Source organism: Neovison vison, chromosome 9 (genome assembly GCF_020171115.1).
Source record: "Neovison vison isolate M4711 chromosome 9, ASM_NN_V1, whole genome shotgun sequence".
NCBI classification, from domain to species: Eukaryota; Metazoa; Chordata; class Mammalia; order Carnivora; family Mustelidae; genus Neogale; species Neogale vison.
Genome location: NC_058099.1, coordinates 96,650,434 through 96,668,461, shown reverse-complemented (window position 1 = coordinate 96,668,461; position 18,028 = coordinate 96,650,434). Strand labels below are relative to the sequence as shown.

Below are 18,028 nucleotides of genomic sequence, written 5' to 3'. Positions count from 1 at the left end.
TGAGATGTGTTCCTCAACCTACTCATTCCACTATCCTGCCTCACTGTGCAGAAGTCAACTTTAACCAGTTAGGCCCACACATCTCTCACTAGGCTACCTTCCCTTCCTTGCCACCCCTAGTGTGTATGCCCTACTTACTTTTTCTGGCTTTCAACACATCCCTCTGAGCCATCACCAGACACTTCTTTTGTTCTGCCCTTCCTAATGGCTTTAGTATGGAATTATTCAAAAAGAGGAGAGAAGCAGAATGAAAAAAAGAACTGAATTTTAACATTTGTCATCTAATGTACATACTCAGAATTTCTGAAACAAAATTACTTTTAGATTTTATGCTTATGGTATTAATTTTATAGACCAGATCCTTTTATTTAGAATTCAGATATAAAGGTTTTCACTAAAGATTATTCAAGTTGTTGGGAGAAAAGTATCCCAGTCTCACTGGGATGTTCACTGCAGTGCCAGTGAGCAGAGATCTGGGTTTTAAGGACAAAGCAATCAAGGAACAAAACCCCTAGTAACTAAGGAACCTCCTTCTCAGCAGAGTAAGACTGAGTCCTGAGCCATCAACCAGTTTCTTTGTACATACTCAGAATTTCTTTGTTGTTGTTGTTTAAGATTTATTTATCTATTTGAGAGAGAGATAGAGCACATGAGGGGACCAGAGGAAGGAGAGAAAGAGAAAGAATCCAAGCAGACTCCCCACTGAGTGCAGAGCCTGATGTGGGGCTCAATCCCACAACCCAATCATGACCCGACTGGAATCCAAGAAACAGAGGCTCAACTGACTGAGCTATCTACACGTCCCTATCAATGTATTTCTTTTCGAGATGCAGACACTCTCAAGATGTATGCTGGCTCCTGAAATATTTAAATATCTAGTACTCTGCCAGTTAATCAAGAATTTGAGTCTAAACACCAGCATAAAACCAATATATTTTAGAACTCACCAAAATATACTATTAGACTCAATATGCCAGACCATTAGCTTCATGAATTTATTAAATGCATCACATTTCAGCATTTATAATTACTTGGATAATTCTAATAGTGTTTACTAGTATATAATTTTAATAGTGTAAATGAAACTATTTTGTTGCCTTAATTCCAGATTTCTTAACCTCAGCACACTTGGAGCCAGATGATTCTTTGCGGTAGGGGGCTGTTGCATGCATTGTCATTACATGATGTTTACTAGCATTCCTGGGCTCTACCCATTCGATGTTTATAGCAACCCCCACCCCATTTTGGTTGGACAATCAAATATGTCTCCAAATCACCCCTAGTTGAGAACCACCACTTTGAATTTACAGTCCAATAATTTAGACTCTCTTCTGACTTTGTTTAGAATGTATATTTTTTTCTCAAGAGTGATGAATAACCATTACTTTTTAGCTTTCCAGGTATACAAAGTTAACAGACAGTTTTTGAAAGATTGCTAGTGAGGCTAGCAGCCTCACTATTTAAATTTAAATTTAAAAGGTACTTAGCCTATATTACATTTTCACTATTACATGTAACATGATTGTTGGGTGAGAAAAATAAAATCATGTTTACAAAATTTCTCAGGAAACTGTGGTCAATATCCAAGGGTTAAGAGCCCAAGCTCTGCAGATTGAGTCTCAGTATGAACCTTCATTCCAAAGGCTCACCAAACCTGAGCATGTGGCTGAATCTCTGTTCCTCTATCACCTCTCTGGCAGTTTGGTGGTACTAATATTAGCTAGCTCAGAGGGTTGCTGAAGGGGGGTAAAATGAGATAATTCAGGCAAAGTATTTAGCAAATAACAACCTAAATTCCTAATATTTAGGAATCAGTAAATTCCTAGTATTATTGTTCTGTGTTTATCGACGTTCTCCGAAGTGTATCCCATGTTTATTGCTATTTTCATTCTACTATAAAACTTCATGAGTTCTATTTTACAGAGGAGAAACAGCTGACTGCAAACCTTTCTCTCTTTATCAGTTGACTGTATACTCTATTTGTCAGAAAATGACTATTCATTTTCTATGGACACAATGAACACATTTGAGAAATAAAACTAGGGAAAGTAATCAGGGGCCATATTTGCTTAGTCCATTTAGATGATACTTCAAGAAAGAAAAGGTATAAGAATTCAAATAACATTTAGTGATGCTTTAAACAATTGATATTTACTAAAACAAATAAAACTGAAATCAGGGGTATCCTGGAAAATCCCAAATTATCTGAGTTATCTAGACCTGTGGACAAGAAAACCTAAAAGAAAACAGGGTTTTCAAAAATTGTGGTCCTAGGCATTCAAAACAGCTGGTTATTGGGTTCGATAATCACTCTGGAGAAGTAAGGTCTCTTCATTCACTGTAATGAAATGAGCAAATACTCTATAAACACCTAACAGCAGGAAAAGCACCCTCATCAAAAATCAGAAAGTCACTTGTTAGAAACCACTGAATCATAGATGAAGACAGTTCATAATCCTAGAGCATACAACTTGTCCTACACTTTTAATCTATTTTCTTCTCCACTGTAGCCAGCTTAGTTCAGGATGATTCCTTTCGTCAAATGCTTTGGTGTATCACTTTTCCCAAAAAAAAAGAATATAGCCACTTGCACCTATCAGTTAATGTTAACCAAAAAAGTAGAATTAAACAATCCTCACTTCATAAAAAAGACAATTTACAATTCTGTTCTAACTTGGAGGCATGGGTAGTTCAGTCAATTAAGCGTCTGCCTTCAGCTCTGGTCATGATCCCAGGGTCCTCGGTTCAAGTCCTGAATTGGACTCCTTGCTCAGCAGGGAGTCTGCTTGGGATTCTTCTACTCCCTCTGTCCTTCCCCCCTGCCCTCCACTCTCTTTCTCTCTCTCTCTCTCTCTCTCTCTCTCTCAAATAAATAAAATCTTTTTTTTTAAAGATTTTATTTATTTATTTGACAGGCAGAGATTACAAGTAGGCAGAGAGGCAGGAAGAGAGAGAGAGAAGGAAGCAGGCTCCCCCGCCAAGCAGAGAGCCTGATGCAGGGCTCGATCCCAGGACCCTGGGATCTTGGCCTGAGCTGAAGGCAGAGGCTTTAACCCACTGAGCCACCCAGGCGCCCCTCAAATAAATAAAATCTTAAAAAGAAAAAATTCTGTTCAAACTGGCTTCTAAGAAAAGAATACTTCTTAAATATCAATAGAATCATATGTACTTCTAAAGCTTTAATATGTCCTCTCTGACATATACATGCTTGAAAATTGTTTGAGAAGTCTATAAGGATTATTCTGAGTTGTTTCAAGATTGGTTTATTGAGTCAGATACAAGTAAATATAAAACATAACTTAATGATCACTTCAAATATGCAAATTATAAGTGACATTTGATGTCCCTGCAGAATAAAAGATCAATGTTGAAAATCAAGTAGGAAGGAATAAAGTATGATTATTTGGGTTCAATAGTCATGACTGAACTTCTTTGTATTAATTTTTCACATGTGTTCCACGAATATAGATTGAAGTAATTAACATGTTTCTATAAAACACTGGCTAGAACCGTAGACAAGTTCCAGAATACATTCCCCTTTCTGTACATACACATCTGTTTTCCACCATATTAGCATATCCTTATTGTAAGGCCTATTTAGCCAGAGCGGCCCCACCTAGTTTGAACAGCCATTTTGTTGTTTATGCAGTAAAACTTAAATTGACCCTGCGCGCCCCAGGGGAACTAATTTAAACCCAGGGGCGCCTGGGTGGCTCAGTGGGTTAAGCCGCTGCCTTCGGCTTGGGTCATGATCTCTGGGTCCTGGGATCAAGTCCCACATTGGGCTCTTTGCTCGGCAGGGAGCCTGCTTCCTCCTCTCTCTGTCTGCCTGCCTCTCTGCCTACTTGTGGTCTCTCTCTGTCAAATAAATAAATAAAATCTTTAAAAAAAAAAAAAAAAAAAAAAGCAAGTCGAGAAACCAGTCCCAGGTAACAGCCCAAATACAAGGGTGTGTCAGGTCAGGTGGAGACATTCAATCAGTGGGGGCGCATACTGTCACCTAGCTACAAGGTGATAGGCTAGTTTCCATAGCTACTATGGGGTGAATTGTAATTCAATCAGCCACCTGTGTGTGGCCAGGCCCAACCACATGGCCTTTGCTCTATTAAAAGTTAGTCTGGAAAGCAGGGAGGGGTGGTCCTCTCTGTAAGGGACAGCCACGACCAGTCTCTTTGACGGTCAGTCTGGTTCTTGATGCTTAGCGGGAAATAAAGCTTTGCTTGACCTTCGCTTTGTATCCATCTCACTCCTTTGACCAAGGACCCATTATTGGGGTACCCAACATTGGGGACCCAACACTTATGATACTGACATTAGCTCTTTACAAGACATTTAAAGTACTGCATAACCCATTTATACTAAGGACTGATATATTCAGGAATTCTAACTTTATTGATATAAAGGGTTATGTAAGTAACAAATTAAATGGCGTTATTCCTAAAATCTTTCACCAGAGTCTTTAGGCAGTGGCTACATAGTGGTTTGTCAACTGTTTGGCACACTGTAGACAGCTAGAGATGTGGAGGCCAAGAAAAACAAGGCTGTACCCATCTCGAGTCTAGCCCTGACATAAGTGCAGCCATCTTGATGTTCCAGATTATCACAAAATATTTCTTGGATTCTGACCTACTCAGGTTAGCACTTTAAACAGTCCCTCTCTCCTTTAATGATTGATTTAAACCCCTGGACTCAGCTGCCTCTGTCTTTCATAACTCTCCTATACATTCCCGAACTGATCAATGTTGACCCGAGTAGGTAGGGACAACTCTACACCGCTACTCAGCAGGAAGAAGTTAGAGAAGATGAGACCTTCCACTTTCAACAACCTAAGAGATTTAAGGGTCAAAATTGCTCGGGGGGAAATGTGGAGGCGGAGAAAAATCAAGGCCATCCCACCTCAGGTTTAGTCTTAGCATAAGTACAGCCATCTTAGCTCCAGCAGCCTTCTAAGACCCCTGTGCCCAAGGGCAACTTTCCCCCACCCTGCTTTAGTAACCCCCACCCTGTTTTGGTTTCAGGAAGCCACATCCTGCTTTAGTAACAGGAACCCATAAATACCCCTGCCTTAACTATGCTCGGGGGGGTCCAAGTCCCTACTCCGCTGCATCTGCATCTGGTATACTTGGGCCCAAGCTTAAGCTTGTCCAATAAACCCTCGTGTGATTGCATGGGTGCTGGGCTCCTTGGTGGTCTCTCAGACGCAAAAACTCGGGCACAACAGAGATATTTAAAAATACTGATGCCTGGTTCTCACAGCAGATATACTGATTTGATTGTTCTGCATGCAACACATTAGGATTTCTTAAATCTCCCAGGCAATTCTCCTGTGCTGCAATGTTAGGGAAACTTTGGGCTGGAATAAAGGCCCAGGTTGGGAGTGGGAGCCATGGGCTTTTGGCGAATCTGAAGGACCATTTATCTTAATGAGGACAACATCCTAGATTAAGGGTAAGGTGAGTAAGTAGTACCCTGGGGCAAGTCTTAAACAATAGCCCAAGAGTTTGTAAAAAAAACGTGCAGATGAGTTAATGGGGTCACATTCTGTCAAGCCAAATGCTAAGTACCAAAGACTTTTTCTTTATTTAAATTTATCACTTATTGGGTCAGAGAGTATCTATGCTTACTAAAATCTATTTTAGAGCAATGGGTGCAATGGGCAATTTAGCCAAAACAATAGTCTTAGTGGTTAAAGTAAGACATACCTATTTGTTCTCTGATTTCATATGTAGTAACCTCCAAGGATTATAGCAGGTACCAAGTTAATATGTAGAAGGACCCCCAGGTATACCTATAATTTGAGTCTAGTATTATGTCTAATTGGTAGCAATTGGTAGATTTCAGCAGATGTTAAAATTAATTCAGAATCTATGCTGTAGAGGTTCAAGAGCCAATAAATAGGTCTATATCTCTTGCCATTTACATTATTTTAGTTAATTTTGGACTTTCAATTGGGTCTAACTGTGGGTCTTTGTTTCAGGTTTTTGTTTTTTTTTCTCCTTTCCCCGTGGCCAGGTTTGTTTGTTTGTTCTTTCCTTCATTTTCTTTATTTCTCTTTCTCCCTTTTTTGGTTGGCCACTAAATATACTTTGGGGGGGGTGTCCTCTCTACCCTATGCTTATTTATTAATTTCTTCCTCCAGGGTTTCAAATCAGTATCATGAGGTTTAAGGGCCACCCCCATGGCAATGGTTGCTTACAGGGTTTAAGGAAGTTTGAAGTAACTCCTTTGCTGTGCCACAGGTATGCCACAGGTGTTTTCCCCTGTAACCCTGAGGATCAGGATCTTTGTTGTGAAAGAAGCATAGGCAGCAGCGGCAGAAGAGTACTTACAGGTCTGCTGTGCTGTCTGCTGTTAAGTATATGAATCACAGCACCCCAGCTCTTGGATTTCTTTTTGTATCTCTCTTGCTCTCTGTATACAATTTCTCTCAAAATATTTCACATTTCTTTTTTTTTTTTTTAAAGAGTTTATTTATTTATTTGACAGAGAGAGATCACAAGTAGGCAGATAGGCAGGCAGAGAGAGAGGAAGGGAAGCAGGCTCCCCGCCGAGCAGAGAGCCCGATGAGGGACTTGATCCCAGGACCCTGAGATCATGACCCGAGCCGAAGGCAGCGGCCCAACCCACTGAGCCACCCAGGCGCCCCAATATTTCACATTTCTAACTACAGAAAGTCATGGCTTTTAGTTTCTCTTTTGATCTAATTACCCATTGTACAGGTGGTTATGGAAAAAGTTCAGAAGCATAGCAGCTAGCCTTATAGGCAACCACTTTTTCCTCCAGGTAATACTGGTCAATTTCGCTAGGCTCCGGGTCCACATACGATAAGGTCATTTTGTCTATGGCCCATATGGGAGTCATCAAATTCCATGATTGCCAGATTAGCCCTTTGGTATGCTGGTAATCAGCAACACTAAACAAAATCCAGGTACATGGGTGGAAGCTTGTACCAAACGCTCCTTCCCTTTTTCTTTTCTCTTAGTACCTGGCCATAGACCTGCAACTGAGGTGTTATTCTTAATTCTTCCCAGGATAGTAGTCTCCTTTTCCACAAAACTCACAGAGGGCCAACTCCAAGCCTATCTCAGGGGTACACAATCACAAACAATATCCACATGGCTACCCCCAAGCTGCGAGGGATGGTCACCAGGCTAGATGCAGTGACCACATTGTTCTAGCTGGACCCTTGGCAAGTGGGACTCAAGAGCCAAACAGTTAAAGTTAGTTGTGTCTGCCTTTACAAGTAGGAGACTCAGAGACCACCTGCCAAACATAGGCCAAACCAACAACATGTCAAGCTGTGGTACAATCAATTAACAATTCTTGTCTTGGGGATGAGAACATTTTAGGGTGGGAAGAGATGGCAATATTGACAAAGACAAAAAGTATACCCCAAACATGAGCCTGCAGCAATTGGTAATTCTGTCTCAGGAGGCTTTGCCATGTCATTGAACCAGTTAGTTAGCCAAGAGGAGTTAATTAAAGCTGACCAGGTGTCCTTGGTCATGAATAGGCCACCTTGTCTATGACCCAAATATTTTAACTGCCTTCTATTCACCCCATTGGTGAGGGAGGAAATTCTGCCTAAGATTATAGGGCTAGCCACATACAACATTTGACACCAACACTGGGCATATGAGACTGGCAGCAGTTTATTAATCACATACACTCGCAGCTCAGGGTAGGACACTGCATGGCTAAATGGGAGTGCACTCAGAACAGAGTGAACGACCAGGGACTCTATAAGGAAGGCCTTGCAGAAGCAAGAGGGTGAGGTTACTATGAGAGAATGTGGTTCCTGTGAGAGAATGTGACTGGCTTCTTTGAATGATTCCATGAGGTGGCAGGAAAATGAAACCCATTACTGAGGGATAAGCAAGAACTGTGCTTGGTCCTCTTGTGTAGAGCTGTTTGGCTAGGAGAGCTGGACTCCACTGTGCAAGCAAGTAGGGTAGGGAACTTATGGTTGGGCCGTTTAAGTCCCTCCCTGTTACACCAGATGTCAATGCAGCATATAATGCTGAGCCTTAATTTTTGACCCAATATATCAACATTCATGGTGAGCAATAATGTATTTGGGGACCCATTATTTGACTGCCTATTACATGATAAGCATGTATCATTAATGAAAAAAACTAAGATCCCTGCTCACAAAAAAGTATCCATCCAGTCACATAATTCTTTCTGAACATTCCCTTAGCACATCTATTGTTATTTGAGGAGAAATAAGAAAATATTGAAGCTATTTATCTTTTCTAATCTCTTAGCCAAGAGATTTCCCAAAGGTTTGCTAATAAGAGAACTTTCTTAAGATCCTAATCTTCCTTCATTTTTTGTTTCAGTCTTCTTGATAAGACAGCATGATAACCTGAAGTGAAAGCACAAACATCTAGAGTGGTCCCAAGGATGTTGATGAGATACACAGTAGCACCCATTTCTGATCACTATGCTTAAAAAAAAATATAAGGATTTACCTCTCCTCCTCCAGATCCCAATGAAATGATGGAAGAAATATACAAAGAAAAATAGATCTGAAGCAATACTAATTATCCTGGGAACTGAGTGGGATTGTTGCTATTGACACATCAGTGAAAACAGTGAGAATTTGCTACAAAATGTGAAGCTGCTAGAAAGACATTAGTGGTGAAATAAAAAGAGCAGAATCTCCTGTCTTTAAAAAAGTGAGTTTCTCTTAGAACCACAGGCTGACCCCAAGTGAATGGGGTAGAGGCGGGAGGGTGGTGGGTAGGAGACCAGGAGCAAGGGAATTCAGTAAGGCACTCTAGAACCTCAGAGGCTGTCAGCCACTTGGGACAAAGTTCTGTGAAATGGAGATCTAACCCAGAAGAACAAGGGCAGTTCCCAGGAAATTTACAGCCTAGATAGGACAAAGATAAAGTACCAGACACAAAAATCAATTCCACAGAAACTGCCCTTGCCACATCTTCCCTGACCACATCTTCCACAAAATCCCTGGAAGTAGGTCTCTGGGTCCCAGAAAGTACATTCACTGCTTCTTACATAACTAACTTTTAAGAGGTACAAAGATAATTTGCGGTAAACCATCCTGTAAAAGCAATCAAATGATTACTTCAATCTAAAATATCTAACTCAAGTGCTACTGAATTATGACTAAAGCCCTCATGAGAAATGAATGAATGTAAGCTTCTCATATAAAAAAAGAATCCACTTATGCATATATTTATTAATTAGGATTGTGTTCTCTGGAAGTAACAAAACAAAACCCTATAACGGGGGCTTTAAACAAACCTAGGGAGTAAGCCATCAATACTGCTCAGCATCTGAATGAAACCAGCAGACACTCATACCTCTCTAGTCAGCTGTGCTTGATAGACAGGTCTTCCTCCTTAGGCTTTTCACCTCATGGTCCCAAGATGGCTGCTGCACCTCTGAATCTCAGTGTGTACTTTAGGCAGGAAAAGAAAGGAACAGAAGAAGGTTTAGTGCCTGGATCAGAAAAGCAGAGGCTTTGCCAGAAACTTCCACATGTGTGTTTATATTGTCCTGGCCAGATCTGTGACACATGGACTCTGCTACCAGCAAGAAACTTGGGAAATCATTTCTACAATGCACGGCCTAGAGAATCAATCTATAGATTCACTGATCCTTTTGTACCTAAAATGACTGTTTTAAAGGCATTAATGTTTATCTATTAACCTTCACCATGCAGATTAATTCCAACTGGGGCTGGATACAGTAGAAGCAAAGAAAGGGAGCTTTGGAACCCAGTAGACATGGGTAGGAATCATTGCTCCAGCATTTACCAGACATGTATATGGCATATATTTGTTTATTCTCTTTTAAAAGGTTACTTTGTGGGGTGCCTGAGTCAGTGGGTTAAGCCTCTGCCTTCAGCTCAGGTCAGGATCTCAGGGTCCTGGGATCGAGCCCCAAATCAGGACCTCTGTTCAGTAGGGAGCCTGCTTCCCGCTGCCTCTCTGCCTACTTGTGATCTCTGTCAAATAAATAAAATCTTTTAAAAGTTTCTTTGAGTTCTATTGTTGTTTGTTTTAACAACATGAAATGCCTTTTAGTTGTGCCTACAAGGCCTATGAACCCTGCACTTGTCTGTTACTCTTAACAGTAGGGTAAGCCCACATCTGGCACATGTGCTAAACAGTTAAACAAGTATTTGAGTACTCACAACTTGCTTTTTCTCTCTATAAAATGGGAAAATGGCCATTTCACAGGACGGCTAGGAGGAGTCTATAAGGCTAGATAGGTAGGGCGCCTGGGTGGCTCAGTGGGTTGGGCCTCTGCCTCCAGCTCAGATGGTGATCTCAGGGTCCTGGGATCGAGCCCCACATCGGGCTCTCTGCTGAGCAGGGAGCCTGCTTCCCCCTCTCTCTGCCTGCTTCTCTGGCTACTTGTGATCTCTATGTCAAATAAATCAATCTTAAAAAAAAAAAAAGACTACTAGAATAGACTACTAGAATAAAAATCCCCCTGTCTACTGAAAGAAAACTAACATTAAAGCAGGCTGCTAAATGCTTTTGTCTGTTGTTCTACTGAAAACTATAGCCAAGGATACAGTCTTTCCGACTGCTCTGCAGAATTGCCCTGAAGCTTATTAGATACAGGGGATTATGTATGCAAAAGAAAGGTGTTCGTGCTTGGAAGCAGTTCTCCAAGTCACAAGCACAAAGACAAGTCACAAGGTATAATTTGCTATGGTTGTAACAATTAAGGTTTTCTGATTTCCACACAGACATGTGAAAGACCCTTAGGTCATCTTAACATATGTTCCTATCATATCTGATTGTTTAAAAATTTTGCTTCCATGTCCCTGCTTAACTGGTTTTCTGGTTCTTCCTGTATTTGATTTCTCCTGGAGGTCATTTGAGATGGTCACAGGAGGCTGATTATCAGTCTTCTACTGTAGTTTTAGTGCACACACCTACTGCCCCCCAGAAACTTATATTTTACATAAGTGATTACTTTGGAGGGCAGCCTTGCAAATGGATTATTTTTTGCAATGACTATGAACCCACAAAAAAACCCCTTCCAACCTCAGTTTTAAGAAGCCTCTCCCAAACTGCTTATCTTAGCAAAAACCTGTCTAAAAGCACTACCTCTGACCCTCTCATAGCTTTGGTCAGGTTTGTTTTTTCTGTTTTTGTTTTTCTTTTCTATTGTTATTATTGTTGTTTTAATTATGCAATGCTTAGTATTTGGGTCCTGTTGCAATTAGCAGCATTCTAGAAATCAGAATTATTCTAGCCCATGTTGTACTTGTGATTGTTCAGTTATTACTTTAACCAAAGCTACCCTAACTTCCAACATGTCTCTAATTTACCTGGTAGAACTGAGGTAATCTACAGATATTATGAACACAAGCAAAAAAATATTGAAAAAATGGACTTATTTACACTTAAAAGTTAATGTCCATCTAGAAAGATTGTTCAATGAGCATATTATCTCAAACTGTTAAATCAGGAGCTGTTAAAAATTACCTCACTAAATACAGTCAACACAGAATACATTAAAAAATAAATAAATAAATAAACATGATGTCTGTGCTGTAGCCTGTATTACCAAAATATCCTTTCTAGAATTGTGGGATCTTTTTTTTGGGGGGGGGGTGCTGTTTCTGTGTGTGTGTGTATGTGTGTGTGTGTTCTCTCCAGTCTCGAGGTATATAGAAACAATACAACCTAAAATTAAGATATTCAAAAAAATGGTTATAATCAAAGTATCTCCTAGATAGTTTGAGAGATAGTAGAGAAAGTGCACTGTAACTTAAGATACTGTACAAGCTTAAGGTGATGCATTGAGAATTTTAACATTTTTACCAGGATTTAGATAAAAGTCATCAGTTCTCTCTCTTGTTAATTTATCCGTTCATTCATTATATCTTTATGGGTTGATATACCAGACACTATATGAACTAAATTATTTAGATTAGATTACACAACAAAATGTTCATGATGATAAACTGAATTTGAGATAATATGGGTGATTTCAATTTTATTTTTCTTGATATAATTTAGTGTAAGGGCAATGCCTAACTTTATAATAAAGGAAAACTTCAAATATTGACTAACTTTATCTAAGTATACAAAATAGTTTAAGGGAAAAAAAGAAAAAAAAAATACAACCGTAAAGGGTCCAAGAACAGAAAGATGGGTAAAGGGAGGAAAGTTGTTAAGGGTGAAAGGCGGGGAGATAAGGGGGGGGGACAAGAGTGGGGGGGAGAATTCCAAGGAGGTGGGTGGAGAAAGGGGTGGAGCTTGGACAACTGACTCAGGTCTAAGTGGTCGCCCAAGGGCTATAAAAGCTTGGTGAAACCTGGTTAGGATTGCAGCCTGAAGTCCAGGACTGGAACACAGGCAGAGACTGGTGGGTGACAGGGGCTTCAGTCCTAGAGGAAAAAACACCCAGAACAGAAGCGATCTGGTCCGACATGCAGCACCTGCACTTGTCCCACCTGCTAAAAGTCTGGCTTTTACTACTGAGCCAGCTTCCCAGAGAGATCCCAGCCCAGAACCATGACAAGATAATTAAGGCTTGCGGCCGCGAGTTAGTCCGCATACGCATCGGGATCTGCGGCTCAATCATCTGGGGGGAAAGGGCTCACCAGCAAGTGCGGGAACCTCGGCAGGCATCAGAACCACTTGAAGGTGAGCACCCCTGTCCACCCACCCCCCACCGCCTACTTACTTCCAATTACTGGTTGAGAGCGGGCCACCAACCATTTAGAAAGGCACCGGCACTCCCTGGCTCCAGAGCACTTGGGCTTCCCACGCTTGGCCCTGACTCAGGTTGTGATGCCTAAAAGTTTGTGGAGTTTTCCCTTGTAATTGCTTTTCTAGTAAGTTATCACCGGGGAGCTCACCAGGTAGAACAAGCAGGGGAACAACAAAGGCCTCTCCTGAGGGGCACTTGGAGCCCTTCACCTCCTGGCAATCTGATGATCTGGATGGGGAGGGGGGGCCACAGAGGATACTGGTTGCACAAAGACCTGTTGGAGGTGGGACCCATTCAGGTTGGACCCGAGTCAAGTCCATGGGCCTGGGAGAGGGAGTGCTGGGGGGCTGGAGCAACTGGACAGAACATCTCAACTTGAGAGGACTGGGGGCGGTCAAGTGTGCACTGGTTTGAGTGCCAGAGGGCATGGGGCAGAACTCAGGAGACCACTGAGAGGATCCTACAGTGGTAAACACTAAGGGGCTCACTAATGACTCTACTCCTTTGCAAAAAGGCTGCGCTGTGGCCCACACTATCAAAAATTTCCTCTTTTAATTTTATCTTTATTTGTAAGTGTCACCAAAGGGGAGAGCCCAGCCTCCCACCCTCTTTGCCCTGGACCTTTAAGTTCATTTGTGCAGTAAGGGATTGAAGAAAGAAAAGGGCCTAATCTATAGGAGAAACTGAAGAGGACCTAGAGTCAAGGAAAGTTTGCCCAAGGGAAGTTTTCAGCTGAAAACCTGATTGATGCTTCTTCAAGCATTTGGAAGCTGCAGTAGGTTTTCTTTAAAAGCAAGCCCCCAGAATTGAGGACAGCTCAAATCTGAAATGGTTTAAAAAACAAAACTTAAACAACTTCATTAGTAATCAACTATTTATAAAGATAAACTGGAAGTTAAGTTTAAGTAGCAATGCAAACTTTCACAAACTGTTCTAAGCAGTGTAATGGGTCATATTAAATTCAGAAAATACAAGCTCAATTATGAATAACTTAGTATTCTATATTTCACAACATATATTCAGTTTATAATAAGTCACAACTATATTTTATAGCCCATCTATCCTGTATACAAGTGACTCTCAGATAAAATTATTGTGCACACTAACCATAATTTGCTTTTTTTTTTAGAAGATTTTATTTATTTATTTGACAGAGAGAGATCACAAGTAGGCAGAGAGGCAGGCAGAGAGAGAGGAGGAAGCAGGCTCCCTGCTGAGCAGAGAGCCTGATGCGGGACTCGATCCCAGGACCCTGAGATCATGACCTGAGCCGAAGGCAGTGGCTTAACCCACTGAGCCACCCAGGCACCCAATTTGCTTCTCTTTTATGGGATTTAAAACATGATTATAAAGCTATTCACTTTACTTTTCTATACTGTTGGTTAGAGACTGATTTATTTAATGCACGTTCTTACAGAATTCTTATATAATATTATTAGAAGATTACTACAAAGTTCAGGGATTTACTGATTCAAAGTTGGGACAACCAGATTGTATTGTGTTGCCTTTGTTAATTCACTTTTTCTGAATAAATAAAATATGCTCACATTAAAGACAAAAACAGATATATAAATATAATAAGAAAAATGAGAAACATGGATATTATAGGCTTTGAAAAAATATGTGAATTTAATGAGAAAATTTAAAAAAATCTGTTTTAATGAGGAATTGGAAAGCAATGTTAATGAGATATGTAGGGGCACCTGGATTGCTCAGTGGGAAGAGCATGTGACTTGATCTCAGGATTGTATGTTTGAGCCCCACTTGATTGCAGAGAGTACTTAAAAATAAAACCTTAAAACAATTTTTTTGGAGATACATATGTATATCTCCTGACTTTCACTTAACATATTGTGAGCAGTTTCTCACATTGTTAGTCTCCAAAAATAGAATTTAAAACTTCTTTATAGTATTCTATATCATAAATCTACCATATATATATATTTAACCATTTTTATAGGACATAGAGGTTTTAACCATTCTTAGTGGACATTTAGGTTGTTTCCAAATTGTTGCTTAAAAATGATTTTCTGAGCACATTTATATATAGCTATTTAGCCAAATTTCTATTTCTGTAGGAATATTGTGATTTCAAATTATTTTCAAAGAACTCTCTTAATTGCTACCCACTACATAATTTAACTGGAAATAACCTAACATGATATTGCCTGCAAGTGAAGATCAAGAAAAATGTTTAAATTACTAGTTAAGAATTTTTTGGAAGTATATGTCAATAATTTGTGATTCATGAGTTTAAAACCTCTATTGTTAGTTTTGTTTTCATATTATTAAATTGTTAACTAGCCATTTTTTCCTACAATGTGTGCATAAATAATACTTATTGAACCCCTTTTAAAAAATAAGAGACAGATATTTTTAACTAAAAGAGGTCTCTGGTAGTGAAATTTTAGTCCAAAATACAGTGGTTAAGAGATGTTTGTGTGATTTCAAGTCGATTGGGATATTATCTTTATTTTGACTTGAGAAGGTAAAGTTGCTGTTAATTGCAAAATGTTTCAAGATAAGTTAAAAAAATACTTTTAATAAAAGTGCAACACAAGCAACAAAAGCAAAAGTAGAAAAGTGGAACTACATCAAACTAAAAACTTCTGCAGAGCAAAGGAAATAATCAGAGTGAAAAGGCAGGCTATGGGATAGAAAACATTTGCATATCCTATATCTGCTAAGGGTTTAATTTCCAACATATATAAGGAACTCCTACAACTCAATAGCAAAAAAGGTAATAACACAGTTAAAAAAATGGGATGAAGACTTGAATAGACATTTTTGCATAGAAGACATGCAATGGCCAACAGGTATAAGAAAAGAAGCTCTATGTCATTAATCATCAGGGAAATGGAAATCAAAACCACAATGGTAGGGGCACCTGGGTGGCTCAGTGGTTAAGCCTCTGTCTTCGGCTGGGGTCATGATCTCAGGGTCCTAGGATCGTGCCCTGCATCAGGATCTCTGCTCAGCGGGGAGCTTGCTGCCCAGCGCCACCCCCGCCCCCGCCCCGCCGCCCCTTTCTCTCTGTCTCTTTGCCTACTTGTGATCTCTCTCCCTGTGTCAAATAAATAAAATCTTTGGGGGAAAAAAACAAACAAACATGATGGTATCACTTCATAGCTGTCAGGATAGTTATTATTAAAAAAAAGAGAGAGAGAGAGAGAGAGAGAGACGGGTGCCCGGGTAGCTCAAGTCAATTAAGTAACCCACTTTTGACTTTGGCTCAGGTCATGATCTCAGGGTTGTGAGATCAGCCTCCATGCTAGTCATTAGGTCTGCTTGAGATTCTCTCTCTCTTCCTCTTTCTCTGCTTCTCCCCCCCTTGGAAAAAGACAAGTGGTGTTCAGGATGTGGAAAAATTAGAAAATTAGAACCCATGTATACTGTTGGTGGGAAGGCAAAGCAAAATGGTGCAGCACTATAGGAAACACTATGGAAACACTATAACACTATGGAACACTATAGATTGCTCAAAAATATATATATAATTACCATATGATCAAGCAATCCCACTTCTGCATCTGAAATAAATGAAATCATGATCTTGAAGAGATACTGCCATTCCCACATTCATTGCAACACTATTCACAATAGCCAAGATGTCAAAACACCTTATATGTCCATCTACAGATGAAAAAGAATGCCAAAAAAACACAGCCTCTGAATAAACACAACAGAAGCTACAACTGTTTTGCCTAATTAATTAACTGGCTCTAAGTACATGGAAATTCACTATTAGCTTTTCTGTGCATTCAATAAGGCCCCAATTATAGGAGATTTAAATTAGAGCAGAGGGAATTTTATGAAGAGGCTGAATTAAACTTAGGATATCTTACTGAAAGAAAATGCAAAAACTTCTGACAACTAAAAATGGTATAAATTCTCATCTGTCAGTTTAGAACTTGAATGAGAAAGAGCATTAGGAGGAAAGATAAAGTGTTAGCTTATTGTTTTATTTGAAGTAAATACTCTGGGAAAAATGAACTGTTAAATAGATGTGTGAGGGATGTCAAAGACTGGTTATCTCCTGACATTTAGATCAGAGCAGTTGAAGATTCTGCCTTTTAAACTTTATCCTGAAGCAGTAATTTGCCATCATGGAATATGATAGGATTACTTTAAGAACTCAGAAATTAGTAACAGAAGAAAATTATCCAGTAAGAGAAATTCATCTGTGGTCAAACTGAGTGTTTTCAATGACCAAGATGCCTTCAGAAATCAGGAAGAGTCAAAACTGCCATAATGAAAGCATTAAGGGGACATGAAGAAAGGTGACAGGTCTGTGGAATAAAGGTCTTGTGATGCTACAGTAATTTAAGCCACCCAACTATAATACTCTAAGCTGTTTAATCAGGATATTTGTTGATTCTGTCTTGATATTTAATTCTATTAAGACAATGCTTTTTTTATGTCTATGCAAAATTTTATTGTTTTCCCAATGTTCCTTGATTTGAGTATTTTTCTCTCTTCCTGTTCCCCTTTTAGAAGTCCTGCCATCCTCCATCATCCATACGAAAACCTTAAATACAACGGTGGAACACATTCCTAACTTCTCACAGGAGCTGAAGGCAGCACTGTCTGACAGGCAGCCATCAATAAGAGAGCTACAACTTGAAATGGAAAATTCAACTCTTAATTTGGAAGAACTGAAGAAAGCTGTTGTTAGTGGACAAAATGAAAATGAAGACAAAAGTATTTCAGAATTAGAAAACTCGGGCTTAGATAAACATTCCCGAAAAAAGAGACAGTCCTATGTACCCTTAAGTGATAAGTGTTGTAATGTAGGTTGTACCAGAGAAGAGCTTGCTGCACAATGCTGAGATGAAAGTATTGTGTATTTCATCTAGTAGTCACATGGTTCTTGATGACACATTCAGTGATGCCTCTGTCACCCCACTGATTATTAAAATATGAGAAATCATCACTTAATGTTTGGGCTTTTCATTTGGTGTGTAACAAAATATTACTCACCTTATTATAGTTTCTGCTAATAATACTTTTTATTCCAAAAAATAGTTTTGCCTTCTTATTAATGGTATAATTGCTATTGCTTTTTTAATGTTGTTAACTTAAAGTGACACAATCTTTATCATTGTGACCACACACTATAACTCAAAATTTGATAGCTTATTTAAACATTTTGCTTTGCACTTGTGAGAAAGGATAAGCCTAACTTTAAAATTTGTATTTGATAAATTATAACCTGTCACTCGCTCTTTTTCATCCAGACCGAATGCCCAAATGTTATTTCACTACTTAATATTAAACATATTAATAGCAAGAGATAAAAATAAAAAATAACTTATATAAT

At 39.5% G+C, this 18,028-nt stretch overlaps 1 protein-coding gene across 1 annotated transcript; it reads left to right on the top strand.

Annotated features, from left to right (window-relative positions):
- Nucleotides 1-12,268: 12,268 nt before the first annotated feature.
- Nucleotides 12,269-17,641, top strand: RLN1 (relaxin 1). The gene is made up of 2 exons (XM_044265993.1): nt 12,269-12,641; nt 17,203-17,641. The coding sequence occupies exons 1-2, from the start codon at nt 12,425-12,427 to the stop codon at nt 17,535-17,537; spliced, it is 552 nt and encodes a 183-aa protein (XP_044121928.1). The 5' UTR covers nt 12,269-12,424; the 3' UTR covers nt 17,538-17,641.
- The last annotated feature ends 387 nt before the right edge of the window (nt 17,642-18,028 follow it).

Bases quoted from the DNA above. Each gene is read 5' to 3' on its own strand.
- RLN1 (XM_044265993.1), top strand. From the start codon at position 12,425: ATGCAGCACCTGCACTTGTCCCACCTGCTAAAAGTCTGGCTTTTACTA. The intron at 12,642-17,202 runs GTGAGCACCCCT...TTCCCCTTTTAG, and splicing joins GGCATCAGAACCACTTGAAG to AAGTCCTGCCATCCTCCATC.